Source organism: Phacochoerus africanus, chromosome 6, assembly GCF_016906955.1.
Source record: "Phacochoerus africanus isolate WHEZ1 chromosome 6, ROS_Pafr_v1, whole genome shotgun sequence".
Classification (NCBI taxonomy): Eukaryota; Metazoa; Chordata; class Mammalia; order Artiodactyla; family Suidae; genus Phacochoerus; species Phacochoerus africanus.
The window spans coordinates 98210118-98224936 of NC_062549.1; the positions used below are offsets into that span (position 1 = coordinate 98210118).

Here is a 14819-nt window from a genome sequence, read left to right on the forward strand (position 1 = left end):
TTGCCGTGAGCTGTGGTGTAGGTTGCAGACGCGGCTCGGATCCCGCGTTGCTGTGGCTCTGGCTCTGGCTCTGGCCGGCAGTTACAGCTCCAATTCGACCCCTAGCCTAGAAAAGGCAAAAAGATAAAAAAAAAGTTTATGCCTAAAATCAGCAGTCCCTTTCTCTTCATCCCTACTCCTAGAGTTAAACCTCTTAATTATTTCAGTGTTTCTCTCTAACAGTTATTGGCATAGCTTTAGATAAAATGTTTATGCCTCTATTTGTTGGTTTTTCTTTTTTTTTTTGTCTTTTTTACTTTTTAGGGCTGCACTTGCAGCATATAGAGGCCGTAATCAGGGGTGTAGCCACCAGCTACAGCCACAGCCACAGCCACAGCCACGCCAGATCCAAGCCATGTCTCTGACCTACACCACAGCTCATGGCAACACCAAATCCTTGACCCACTGAGCGAGGCCAGGGATCAAACCCGTGACCTCATGGTTCCTAGTCGGATTTGTTCTGCTGTGCCATGATGGGAACTCCATATTTTTTTTGTTTCCTAATTATAGCAAAAGAGAATTAAGCTTTAGAAGATTCATAACTTTTGTTTATATAATTATGTCATTTTTATTTCTACTGGAAGCCTGTGTAACTTTAAATAACATATTTGAACTTCCTTTTCTTTCCATTAACTTTTTTAAAAATTTTATCAGTGTGTAGTTGCCTGAACAATGTTTTGTCAGTTTCATGTGTACACCAAAGTGAATCAGTTATACACATACATATATCCATTCTTTTTTGCCACATAGGTTATTGTAGACTATTGAGTAGATTTCCCTGTGCTATACAGTAGGTCCATGTTAATTTATCTGTTTTATATACAGTAACATGTATATGTTATTCCCATTATAATTTATCCCTCCCCACCATGGTTTCATTCATGATAACCATAAGTTATTTTTGAAATCTGTGACTTTGTTTTTGTTTTACAAATGATAAGTTCTTTTGTATCATTTTTTATTAGATTCTACATATAGGTTATATGATATTTGTCTTCCCCTGACTTACTTCACTTAGTATGATCATCTCTAGGTCCATCCATGTTGCTGCAAATGACATTATTTCATTCATTCTTATTTTTCCATTAACTTTACAGTAACTTTTTTTTTCTTTTTTATTTTTAGGGCTACACCCATGGCATATGGAGGTTCCCAGGCTAGGGGTCAGATTGGAGCTACAGCTACCAGCCTACACCATAGCCGCAACACTATGATCTGAGCTGCGTCTGTGACCTATACCACAGCTCGAGGCAATGCCAGATCCTTAACCCACTGAGCAAGGCCAGGGACCAAACCTAAGTCCTCATGGATGCTAGTCAGGTTCATTAACCACTGAGCCACGACAGGAACTCCAACTTTCCATTAACTTTTAACAGCCTCTCTTAACCACCCACCTTGTAGGATGAAGATATTGGCTCCATTACTCTTTTTTCCAATTCACATGATCCATCTCAAAGGGATTTTTTTTTTTTTTCCAAAAGGATCTTTTAAAAGAAGGTGGAAAATTGAGCTCACCTATCTGCTTGGAGACAGAGCACTAAATTAGGTGATCTCTTAAGGGCCATTCTGTGAAAATTCAGGAACATATAAAAACATGAGGGAGTTCCCGTTGTGGCACAGTAGAAATGAATCCACTAGTATCCATGAGGATGTGGGTTCGATCCCTGGCCTCAGTGGGTCGGGGACCACGCATTCCTGTGAGCTATGGTGTAGGTTGCAGACACGATTTGGGATCCTGAGTTGCTCTGGCTATGGTACAGGCTGGCAGCTGTAGCTCTGATTCAACCCCTAGCCTGGGAACTTCATGTGCCATGGGTTGGGCCCTAAAAAGGAAAAAAAAAAAAAAAGCTATGAGGATTCAGCTGAACCAATCTTTATTTATTTATTTATTTAGTCTTTTTGGCCATTTCTTGGGCCGCTCCTGCAGCATATGGAGGTTCCCAGGCTAGGGGTTGAATCAGAGCTGTAGCCACCGGCCTACGCCAGAGCCACAGCAACACAGGATCCAAGCCGTGTCGGCAACCTACACCACAGCACACGGCAACGCGGATCCTTGACCCACTGAGCAAGGCCAGGGATCAAACCCTCAACCTCATGGTTCCTAGTCGGATTTGTTAACCACTGAGCCATGACAGGAACTCCTGAACCAGTCTTTATTTATCTAGTTCATAGAGAAAATTTCAAGAAGGGAATGGTGATTAGCTGGGTAAGGAAATTGATTTGGGGTTCTTTACATCTTGTTCCAGCAGAGACCAGTCCACTAAGTCTTTAATGGAGGCCCACTGAGGGTTGTTTGCCTGGACTCTTTTGAGGTAATGAGAAGCAGGAAGCTGGGTTGAGGGATGGCATTCCCTCCCCCTAGAGTCTTCTGCAGACATTGACTTAAATGCTCTGTCACAGAATACATGCATATACACCCTCTACCACTGCTCCTCTTCTCTGCTTTGCCCTGAACAACCTTCTTATGCTCAGGTGAAGATTCTTTATGTTGCCCAGACATAAGGTATGGAGCCTGGTCAGTTCTCAGCATGCCCTCACTCACACCTCCCTTTCCTAGAAGCCAGCTGCTAGGCTGGGGCAGGATAGGCCTCTTCATTTCCCTTCCAGTCTGACTGGAAGGCTAGTTTAGGCTCCCACTGTGAAATGTGGAGGCTTGGTTGTTTGAATGTCCTTGAGAGCCATAGGAGTCATTTAATATTGAAGGTTTGGACTTTCTTTTTTTTTCTTGTTTCTGTTTTTGGCTTTTTAGGGCTGCAACTATGGAGGTTCCCAGGCTAGGGGTCTAATCGGAGCTGCAGCTGCCGGCCTACGCTACAGCCACAGCAACGTAGGATCCTAGCCACGTCCGCCACCTACACCACAGCTCATGGCAACGCCGGATCCTTAACCCACTGAGCGAGGCCAGGGATCGAACCTGCAACCTCATGGTTCCTAGTCGGATTCATTTCCGCTGTGCCACGACGGGAACTCCCAGGTTTGGACTTTTTTCTGTCATGATTTTCTTGTTTTCTGACTTAGAAGGGGAAGGGTGGTAAATACAAAAACTGTCTTCCTTTTTCTCTTTCTAGTCCTTTCACTCTCTTTAGAATGGTTACTTATCAAAGCTGTATTTTCTCTGCCTTTGAAAATGAATGAATTGATGTTGAGGACCTCATTTGAATTTAGGTTTTAGAAAATCCATTTCGTATTTCTTATTGTCTAAAATCACCAAAACAACCTAAATTTCCATCAGCGTCTCCTTCCCTCCATGTCTTCCTTCAAATGCAGGCGGTTCCTAAGACTCAGAAAGGCCAGGAGGGAGGCCCAGTGCCAGTTTGGAAGTTTCTAGTGGCAGAGCTGCCTCTATAGGAGAGGAGTTTGGTTTTCCTTCACCTCTTGACATCGCCTGTTCCCTGGGGAGTAAAGGCTTCTGAATGGGGGATCGCTTCTGTTCAGTGGGGAAGTCCCAGCTGGGATAAAAGAACCGATGGTCTCTTTTCTGCTGTTCCTAGTGCCGGTACTAATCTCAAGGGTGATCATTTCCAGATCTGCATTTCCTAGCGAAGTCTCAGATACTGTGTATGGAAAAATGTCTGAATTTCATTTCCCTGGGAAGTTTTTGTTTATTTTATATATTTTTTGGGGAGGTGGGGTGGCTATGTCCACAGGATGGGGAAGTTTCCTGGGGCAGGAATCGAACCTGTGCCACAGCAGTGACAGCGCCAGCTCCTTAACTTGCTGAGCCACCAGGGAACTCCCCCTTGGAAGTTTTGAAAAGTAGACTTTTAGGAGCCTTTGGTGACTTCTTGGTCTGTGGCATAGAAGAAAACAGAAAAATGTGCCAAGCATAGAGATTGAGAGAAAAAAAGAGTTGGTTATATAAAATGATTGAGGCTGTTGTGTGAGTTTCTAAGCAGACCTAAAAGGTAGTGGTCCCAGTTGAATTTGAGTGATCCTTTGGTGCAGAGTCCCGGACAGAGGTACGGCAGGGCATGGTTAAAGCTCCCTTATTATCATTCCTGTGCAGCCCATTGTTGCAAGTAGAGACATATCCACACAGGCAGCCATGCTGGTTCTACTGCTCAGAGGGCACTGCCTAATTTGGGAGAGAGCATAGTGAGAGAGTTGCCACTTTTTTTTTTTTTTTTCTTTTTAGGGCCGCACCTTATGGCATATGGAAGTTCCCAAGCTAAGGGTCAAATCGGAGCTATAGCTGCTGGCCTATACCACAGCCACAGCAATGCCACATCTTAGTCACATTTGCAACTCACGCCATAGCTCATGGCAATGCTGGATCCTTAACCCACTGAGGGAGGCCAGGGATCGAACCCACATCCTCGTGGATACTAGTCAGGTTTATTAGTGCTAAGCCACAACGGGAACTCCACTAGTCGGGTTCTTAACCCACTGAACCACAAGAAGAACTCCAGGAGTTGCCACCTTTTTACTGATACCAAGCTCAAACTGCATCAGAGAAATTCTTGCTTGACAGAGTTGGGAGAAAGATAACTGAAGTAGCCTTTTTGATGTGCTCTAAGAACAAGAGTTCCATCTGTGTTCCTATAAAACTTTAGTGGTGGAGTTCCCGTCGTGGCGCAGTGGTTAACGAATCCGACTAGGAACCATGAGGTTGCGGGCTCCATCCCTGCCCTTGCTCAGTGGGTTAACGATCCGGCGTTGCTGTGAGCTGTGGTGTAAGTTGCAGATGTGGCTCGGATCCCGCGTTGCTGTGGCTCTAGCGTAGGCCAGTGGCTATAGCTCCGATTGGACCCCTAGCCTGGGAACCTCCATATGCTGCGGGAGCGGCCCAAGAAATAGCAAAAAAGACAAAACAAACAAACAAACAAACAAAAAAAAACAAACTTTAGTGGTGACTGCTGGGAGGCAGGAAGCTGGACTGTAAAATATTGAGCAGATCAAGGTAACCCTTTCTTTTTTTTTGCTTTTTAGGGCGGCAGCTGCGGCATATAGAAGTTCCCAGGCTAGGGGTTGAATTAGAGCTGCAGCTGCTGGCCTATACCACAGGCACAGCAATGCAGGATCTGAGCTGTGTCTGCGACCTACACCACAGCTCATGGCAACACCAGATCCTTAACCCACTGAGCGAGTTCAGGGGCTCAAACCTGTGTCCTCATGGATACTAGTTGGGTTCGTTACTACTGCACCACCATAGGAACTCCATTAACCTTGACTCTTAACATTTCAGAGGTGCAAGAAGAGGCACTAGAAAAGTGGCAGTGGAAAATGAGGCTTTCCAGAGTGACTAGAGAATCTGTATCTTTTTTTTTTTTTTTTTTGGCTACGCTTGTGGCATGTGGAAGTTCCCAGGCCAGGGATCAAACCTGCACCACAGCGGTAACCAGAGCCACAGCAGTGACAATGCCGAATCCTTAACCCGCTGGGCCATCAGGGAACTTTGAGAATCTGTACCTTGAGCCTCTTTCCACTTACCCAGAGTACATGCACCCATGTTCACTAGTGTCAAAGGTGATATCACTATTAGTTAGAAATTACCTGCATTCCAACTCCACAGTAGCCTCTGCCTTCCTCTTGCTGACGCCATTGAGTGAGTCTTAGATTCACTCTACTTGTATTTTTGTGACGAGGCCTCTGAGCCCATTGCCGACTACAGCCAGACTCTGGAGCCGGGTTGATCTGAGGCTAGCAGCCGGCCTCTCCCAGTCCTTGCTTGGACATTTCCTCCTGTTCTGTGGCACTGATTCTCCCGATCTGGATTTGGTGAATTGTTCTAGGAAGGCAGTGGCTTTTGTCAGCAATGTTCTCTCATTGTCTATCCTTCTGCCAGTCCCTCCAGAGAGGGATTCTTGGTTATTTGATTCCCATTCCTCCCTGTACTGTGGACATTCCACAGACATGAGTTCCAGCCTGATTTCTTTTTGCTTTCTCACAGCGCCTCCAGTTCTTGGAGTATGTGTATGAGAATGGGGACAGTAGTGTTGGGATAGGAGGGGACTGACAGTAATGTTTTGGAAGAGTCTCAAATAACGAGTGTTAACTATAGTTCACTTCCTTTGTAAACAACATATGTGCGTGTGCACACACACTGTTTACTAACTTTTTAGGTGATTAGGATTCAGTTAGCATTTGTTGAGTACTACTGTATGCCAGGAACTGTGCTACTTCCTTTTGTACACGTAAAGTTATTTTTTCCACTCAATAACAATGAGAAGTAGATACATTTTTCCCATTTTGCAGTTGAGGAAACTGAAAATCAGAAGGTATATGGTTTGCAAAAGTTTACACATTTCATAATGGCAGAGCCAGGATTTTGAACCTCAGCTTATTTGACTCCACGTTCAGGAGTCTTTCCACTATCCTTCAGCTGTCACAGCGCTGGAGAAAGAGAGAATGATGTCATGAAGTCAGACAAGCAGAAAAATGGCACTCTTGGAGTTCCTGTCATGGTGCAGTGAAAACGAATCCAACTAAGAACCATGCAGTTGCAGGTTCGATCCCTGGCCTTACTCAGTGGGTTAAGGATCCGGCGTTGCTTTGAGCTGTGGTGTAAGTTGCAGACACAGCTCAGATCTGGCATTGCTGTGGCTGTGGTGTAGGCCAGTAGCTGTAGCTCTGATTAGACCCCAAGCCTGGGAACCTCCATATGCCTCAAGTGTGGCCCTAAAAAGAAGAGAAAAAAAAGAAAAACAGCACTCTTAAGCAGAATTGATGTTTTCTTAGTGAAGCCCGATGTGGTATTTACTGGCCCTTATTTCTTGGGAGCGTTGAGTCTAAAAGGGAAGGTAAGAAAGTATTTAACAGAGTTCCCCTCGTGGCACAGTGGTTAACGAATCCGACTAGGAACCATGAGGTTGCGGGTTCGATCCCTGCCCTTGCTCAGTGGGTTAAGGATCCGGTGTAGGCTGGCAGCTACAGCTCCAATTAGACCCCTAGTCTGGGAACCTCCATATGCTGAGGGAGCGGCCCAAGAAATGGCAAAAGGACAAAAAAAAAGTCTTTAACTAGAAAAATCCATCAAGGTTTTAATACTAAATAAAGGTGAGGAGTTCTCTTCATGGCTCAGTGGTTAACGAGCCCGATTGGCATCCATGAGGACTTAGGTTCGATCCCTGGCCTCGCTCAGTGAGTTAAGGATCCTGGGTTAAGGATCTGATGTTGCCATGAGCTATGGTGTAGGTCGCAGAGGTAGCTCAGATCTGGTGTTGCTGTGGCTGTGGTGTACGCCTGTTGCTGCAGCTCCAATTCAACCCCTAGCCTGGGAACCTCCGTGTGCCAAGGCTTCGGTCCTAAACAAACAAATAAATAAAGATGAGATGCTCAGGTCTGTGTATGGAGCATTACATAAATAAGGAAATTAGAAGAGGCAAAGGAAGAATTTATGGGCAGGCATTTAAAGGGAGATATGGGAAGAGCATGGAGATAGGAAAGCATTCGAAGAGTTGGGGACAAGGGAAGTAAGACCAGAATTGCTTCTCGGTCTACCTGAAGAATTTGTAAACCTGTCTAAGTGTAACACATATAAAGCAGCATTTTGCAAATACAAGCTAAGAAGAGAGGCACAACTGAGTAAGCACAGAAGGAACGAAGAGTAAGGTAGTGAAGCGGAGATAATCAGAGGAAGCTTCTAGGGAGATGACTTTTCATCTGATCTTGAAGGAGTTCAGGAAGACAAAAAGAGGTGGTGCCTGGGATGGTTTCATGACAAAAGGAGACCTGACGATGGCCCCACTAACCACTGTGTGTATGTGTCTCCCTTTCTGTTCTTTGTCCCCCCTTCCCTGTGTAGCTTGGAAGCTCGAAGTCTGGCTGTGGCCATGGGAGACACGGTAGTGGAGCCTGTCCTCCTGAAGCCAACTTCTGAGCCCATTCCTGGCCCACCAGGGAATAATGGGGGCTCCTTGTTAAGTGTCATCACGGAGGGGGTCGGGGAACTATCGGTGATTGACCCTGAGGTGGCCCAGAAGGCCTGCCAGGAGGTGCTGGAGAAAGTCAAGCTTTTGCATGGAGGCACGGCTGTTTGTGGCAAAGGCACCCCACTGGAGTTGGTCAATGGGGATGGTGTGGACAGTGAGATCCGTTGCCTGGACGATCCACCCACCCAGATAAGGGAGGAGGAAGATGAGATGGGGGCCGCAGTGGCCTCCGGCACAGCCAAGGGAACAAGAAGGCGGCGGCAGAACAACTCAGCCAAACAGTCTTGGCTGCTGAGGCTGTTTGAGTCAAAACTGTTTGACATCTCCATGGCCATTTCATACCTGTATAACTCCAAGGAGCCTGGGGTGCAAGCCTACATCGGCAACCGGCTCTTCTGCTTTCGTAATGAGGACGTGGACTTCTACCTGCCACAGTTGCTTAACATGTATATCCACATGGATGAGGACGTGGGTGATGCCATCAAGCCCTACATCGTCCACCGTTGCCGCCAGAGCATTAACTTTTCCCTCCAGTGTGCCCTGTTGCTCGGGGCCTACTCTTCAGACATGCACATTTCCACTCAGCGACACTCCCGTGGGACCAAGCTACGGAAGCTGATCCTCTCCGATGAGCTGAAGCCAGCTCACCGAAAGAGGGAGCTGCCCTCCTTGAGCCCAGCCCCCGACACAGGGCTGTCTCCCTCTAAAAGGACTCACCAGCGCTCTAAGTCAGATGCCACCGCCAGCATAAGTCTCAGCAGCAACCTGAAACGAACAGCCAGCAACCCTAAAGTGGAGAACGAGGATGAGGTAAAATTCCTGGGAGTGCCAGAGGGGCAGGCAAAGTGGCGTGGAGACAGGATGTCTGACATAAGGTTACTCTGTCCTTTTCTCTCCTTCCCTCTGTTTCATTTCACCGATAAAAGCATGGAATGTTAGAATGGAAAAAGGCCTTAGAATTCATGTATTCCAACTGCCTCATTTTTCTCAGGAACGGAGACCCAGAGAGATCAAGTGACCTGCCTCGGGTCATGTAGCAAATAGCAGGCCTGATGCTCCTGACTCTGTCCAGTGTTTTTACTCGACTGCACTGCCATTTTGTTAACTACTTACTGAGAACTGTGGCAGAGCCTTCCTCACCCTGACTTGAATCTGGGGTACCAGCAGGACCTCTCAGAGCAGCAACCGTAGGGGAGGAAAGGGACTCTGTGTGAGTTCCGTGTGTGCAGAGGGAGGGGGGATGTGTAGTAGAACCTCAGCTTCCTTCTCTTGTCCACTCCTCCTCATAATCCCTTCCCCCAGCTCCCTGAAGAGCCTGCTCTTTGTTGACATAAGGGTTCAGTTCTTTCCCTATCACTGAGGCATCTGCAGAAAGCCCTCCTGCCTGCCTTTCCTTGGGGGAAGGGATGCCTTGCTGGTATCTTTCCCATATCATTTGGGAGAAGCACCAAGGGAAGAGAAAAGCAGTCCTGGTATAGAGTAAATCTCGGGTATACCCACTGTCTCGTCGAGGGCCTGAAGCCTAAGAAGAGAAAGCAGCAGTGGGGGGTATTCCATTTAGGATACAAGCAGAGACGAGGCGAGCACATTGCTAGGTTATATGCCCACCTTTCATTCCACATCTGTAGATAGTAGGGGAAGTTGCCCAATGGCCAACCAAGTATCACTGACTTGATGTCCCAGCCAGACAATGGTGCCCTAGGCCCCGCCTCACCCCTGTCTCACCACCAGCCTGTCTCCCATCCTGACTGCCAGCCTATCCTAGAAACGAAAGGAGAAAAGAACGAGGAACTTGCACTTGTTGGAAAGCGCATGTAGCCATGGTGCTGGCATCTGCCTCTGTGGGGCACATAACCCACCCACGTTTTTGATACAATGGGACTTCTTTCAACTAGGGAGAGATCAGAGTGGCTAGGGGAGGGAAGAGGCAGAGGAGGGAGACTGCAGAGCCTGGTCCCTCTGGAAATTTGGCATTTAGTTGTGATAATAGTGAAACTAAAAAAGATAACATTTATTGAGCACTTACATGCCAAACATCATGCCAGGTACTTTACATTTAGTCCTCACAACAACCCTAAGAGACTGTTACTTCACTGAGGAAACAGGCTTAGCGAGGTTAGGTGTTTTGCCTCCAGTGTCTCCGCCAGTACGGATCAGGCCAGGCCTCAGCTGTCAGAGTCCGTATGAGGAAGAACAGCCTAGGCCCTGGCCATCAAGGTTTCCACATCCATGCACAGGCAGAGGCCAGCTGATCTCAGAACTGAAATGGACCATTTTCATTTCTAGTTGAGCTTGACAGGGCAGCCCAGGGTCTTGAAGGGAGGCTGTTGTAGAGCAAGAATCATCAGAGCTAGTGGGACTAAGGTCATGAAGGGTTGGGAACTCCTCCACTTGGGGTCAAGCCTGTAGCAGTATGAGTTCGAGCAGCTGGAAGTGAATCCCTTGGTGTCTCTTGTCAGGTGCCTCTTGGCTTTTCTCTGCAGGCATTTTGCAGTTCTCATGACTGGAATAGCTGAGGCCCCAGCCTTTTCTTACTCTGTGTTGGTCTTCAGTCCCTCTTCCTTGTATCTGACTCCTGTTCAGGATGGGATTTGGGGTGATGCTGAGACACACTTATTCTGTGAGTGCTTAAATCCTCGGGATGGCTTCTCCAGCTGCCATTCTTCCCAGCCTGGCTCCTTGATCTTGGGTCAGTAGATCCAGAAAGGAGATACCACGTCCCCAGGCACTCCCAGGTTATCTGATGCTGGCAGAATGAGACACCTGAATCCACTGTGGCTCCTCAGGAAATATGAGAGTGAGAGAGGCTCCAGGGGGCTAAGCATTGGAATCTTCTGCACAAAGGTCTCACTAAAGCCCTTTGGCATTTTGAGGATGTATCTTTGAAGGCTTTTGTCTCCCAAATACCCAGGGAATTGATTTTCTTCTACTCCTACTTCTCCCCTGTCATGCAACATTTATTGACTCAACAAATAGTTCCTGAACTTGTACAGCTGTGCAAAGCCCAGAGCTCAAGGCAGTGAAGGATGTAGGATATAATGGTGTCCTTCCGTTCGGAGACTTCTGAGGTACTGTGGAGCTCCTGCTATCTAGGGAGCTATTTCATTTGTGACTCTTGATTTTGTATCCTAAAACTCTACTAAATTTATTAGTTCTAACAGTTTTTTGGTGGAATTTGTCTCTCTTGAAATGTTGATTCCTGCACACAAGGAGGAAGTATACAACTTACTGAAACAAGGCACATAATTATGTAAGGTTAGCAGAGAGACACACTGCTTCCCATCTCTTGATTTCCCCTGTGCAAGTTTATTCCTTCGCTCCTGTCACCCATAGAGAAGCTCTGGAGGGCAAAGTGAGGCCTCAGAGAAGAAGCCCAGGCACTTGGATAGTCTCTTCCTGCCTGGAGTCTCCCTGCAGTGTTCTTCTCTGCCCAGATCTCACAGAGGGTGGGTTTTCTTTTCATGAGGAATCCTTGACACCCTCCCCTACAATCAAAGGACTCTAGCACTGCTTTCTCCCATCTCCCACCATTCCCTACCCCTCAGAGCCCACCCTTCAAAGCAGTTTCTATCAACCTGATCAGGGAACTCTGCTCAGGCAGTTGTCCTTTCCAGTTGTAACCAAACGGTAAATATTTTGGCATAGGGTGGGGGTTCAAGGAGCAGAGAGTAGTGTAGGTACCATCCTCCCCCCACACCCTGCCCCACACAATGACACTTGTACATCAGCTTTGTCTTTTCAGGACTGTAACCTTTGTATGGAGAAATCTGCTGCGTATCCCACTGGAAGCTCCAGTGAGCCTTACAGCCTGATAAGAGTGTGATGTCAGCTTCTTGGACTCAAAGCTTTTCTCCTTGGAGCTGACTCAGTTTGAGTGACTCAAGCCTCTAGAGTAGGAGAGAGGAGCAGATCATGCTATACCTCCCTTCCCCCAAGGCTGTTAATGAGTCAGACAGGACCGTCCTGTCTGTGGGAGAATCAGCTGGGGCCTGGCTCATGGAACCAATATCCTGCCTGCTGTTCCTTCTCCAACCAGCTCATGAGTGAAAATTGAACTAAGTCATAATAGACTTGGGCATCCTCACGGCCTCGATTCTCCCTCCCACCTCTGCCTAAAGCAGTAGAGCTGTTGCCTTGGGAGAGTGTTCGGCTTGGCTTTTCTCTCTAAGCGCCCCTCTCCCCAGATTCTTCAAGGGAAGGCCTGAGTGTAGGACCAGGGCCTCCAGCTAGAATAGAACTTAGGCTACAGAAGTGAAGCAAATGCCTGAAACGCTGATTGCAGAGTAGCTCAGTGACCACCGCCCTCCTGCCCCCCTAAGGACTTTGTCTCTTAAGCCCAGGTCCCTCCCTTCCTGCACGTTTGTGCACACGTATTGTATTGCCCCTTCTCCCTGTCGTGGGGGACCTTGGTGGACAGAACCCAGGATAGGCCTGTGTTTGAGCCGCGGCAGAGCCGCTGAATGAGTTTGACCACCAACCCTTTCCTCTGTTTTGCTCAGGCACTAATAAGACATAGGAATGGGGTGAGGTTTAGCGAAATCCCCTGGGCTGGGACCAGAACAGCTGCTGCTCCTCAGCTACTTAGCCCTCTCAGATGGATTCAGCTGTGACCTGGCTCCCCAGTTTATGTCAAAAAGCTGAGCTTTGGGAGTTCCCATTGTGGCACAGCAGAAACGAATCGGATAGGAACCTTGAGGTTGTTGCGGGTTTGATCCCTGGCCTCCTTCAGTGGGTTAAGAATCTGGCACTGCCATGAGCTGTGGTGTAGGTTGCAGACGTGGCTTGGATCTGATGTGGCTGTGGCTGACAGCTGTAGCTCCGATTCAACCCCCTAGCCTGGGAACCTCCGTATGCTGCCGTGGGTGTGGCCCTAAAAAAAGCAAAAAAAAAAATTGTTATGTGAAATAGCCTGGTAAGAAGCCTACAGAAGTTTGGTATGTAAGAGAGTTATTCATCCTTAACTTCCAGCAGGATCTAGCCCAGAGGTTTCATGCTCATGAATCTGTGGCATCCCTTGTCACATGATTCAGGGTTGGGATTGGGTTCCCAAAGTGTTGATGAGGCTGATTAGAGAGGAGAGGTACCTGACACTGAAAGTTTAGCTCTTCTGCTTCCTCCTTGACATTTCCAAGAAGCTGGAGGAACATGGGGTTTCCAGTATGGGGGCCATGCAGCTTGCTAAATTCAATCCCTTGATGGTGGCCTCCATGGAGAAGGGGTTGGTTGAAAGCAGGTGAGTGGTAAAAAGAAAGGGAAGCTTGGCAGCGCAGAGTACCTCCCTAAGGGATGCAGTTTTGGGATTTTGTCCTAGAAGAAGGACTTGTGCAGGCAAAAATAGAAGGGAAGAAAGTGAAAAGCAGAGGCCACCCTCTCTTGAACGTTGTTGACCTCAAGGTCTGAGCTAGCCTTCTAGCATCTCCCACAAGTGTCAAGAATCTGGGCACGTGGCATTTCTGGGTTGACCTCCTTGCGTTAAAGCAGAAAGGTAGAGAAGTAGTTATGATCCAAGTTGGAGCTAAATTCTTTGCCTTTGTCTCTCTCCCTTCCCTCCCTGCCCCCTCCTTCTCCCCTTGCCCTCTGGCCCTTTCCCAGGAGCTCTCCTCCAGCACCGAGAGTATTGATAATTCATTCAGTTCCGTAAGTGGGGCCAGGCTGGGACTGGGTGGCAGGCTCCCCCCATGGCCGCATTTCCTCTCCGTCCCCAGATCTTCTGAGTCCCCAGGCCGAGGCTAGAGTTAAAAGTGCCTGTTCTTCCTGGGAGACCCGTCCCTCCCTCCCCGGCCCTCCCAGGCCTGGAGGAGCCCCCTACCCTTTGTTACTATTGTTCTGAGCCCAGGCTGAGTGGGGCTCAGTTGATCCTTCTCCCAGAGACAGCTGGGATGCAGTGCAACTCAGCCTCCAGCTCCTGGGTCTCTAGAGCAAACAGCTGGGAGAGAGGTAGAATTTTCCCCTGGATTGGAGCCAAGAACTGCTTGGCAGAAACCCCCAGGATCCTGTTTCTCCCACCCCAAGAACCCTTTTCCCATGGTTTCTGCCATTAGACCATCAAATACTTATTCCGTGTCTTCTAAATGCCAGGCCCTGTGCTGGGTGAGCTGACTCGAAAAGCAAACAGGATTTGGCCTGAAGGAAAGTTTTACCTCCCCACAGCTGGTGTTCTTTTAACTTCAACCACATTTCTTCCAGGTCTGAGTTCTTCCCTTTCCCAGCTCACCGCCCAGGATGCTCCTTAATCCTCATTCTCCTTTCTTGTTCCCTCTGGACTAACCCCTGACCCTCTGGTCCCACAGGGTCTTGGACCTTGTTGCTGGGTAAAGACGTGAGAGGAAATGCTGGACCCTCTGGGAGTTTGGATGATTTTTTTTACATTTTCTTTTTGATTTGTCTGCCCAATCAGTTTTCTCTGTTCTGTGCTGATCCCCTTTCAGTCATGATTCCTATCTCCTCCCATGTGGCAGTGCCTCTCTTTTGAGGCCTGGGTCACAGTTCCAACATGTTGACGCAATTTAAGGGCCCCTGACCCAAATGCCGAATTGAGGATGGGAAAGAATTCTGTTGTTTCTAACCTGAGATAACTAAGAATTGGTTGGGGTGGAGGGTCCTTGGGATGGTGACCATTTGCCACCTGAGTGGATGGATTAGGGATCAGGATGAAGGAGTGAGTCTCTTAATTTCCTCTTCCTTTCTTTCTCTACTAGGCCCCTGGGATATTTCCAGGGACCACAAAGGTCTAGGTCTCCTGTCTTGTCTTTATTATCTCTTCTCAACCCTGCCTCCCAAAGCATTTCTGACTGATTCACCCTGTTTTTCATATTGTATGGGGCCCCAGAGCCAGCCCCCTATGGGGTAGAGGCTGAGAGATGAGCTGTTCCTTTGAACACTGGCTCTGTGCACATGCAGAGGTGAGCC

At 47.9% G+C, this 14819-nt stretch overlaps 1 protein-coding gene across 7 annotated transcripts in view; it reads left to right on the forward strand.

The window, feature by feature from the left end:
* The window catches only part of PI4KB (phosphatidylinositol 4-kinase beta), a 31580-nt gene that overhangs the window by 3958 nt on the left and 12803 nt on the right, over positions 1 to 14819 (forward strand). For 5 of the 7 annotated variants that reach the window (XM_047784669.1, XM_047784671.1, XM_047784672.1 and 2 more), the window contains exons 2-3: positions 7784 to 8720; positions 13503 to 13547. In XM_047784669.1, coding sequence (XP_047640625.1) covers positions 7812 to 8720; positions 13503 to 13547 — 954 coding nt within the window. In that variant the 5' untranslated portion in view covers positions 7784 to 7811. The remainder of the gene's footprint in view (positions 1 to 7783; positions 8721 to 13502; positions 13548 to 14819) is intronic. The other 2 variants (XM_047784667.1, XM_047784670.1) reach the window with 1 other exon arrangement.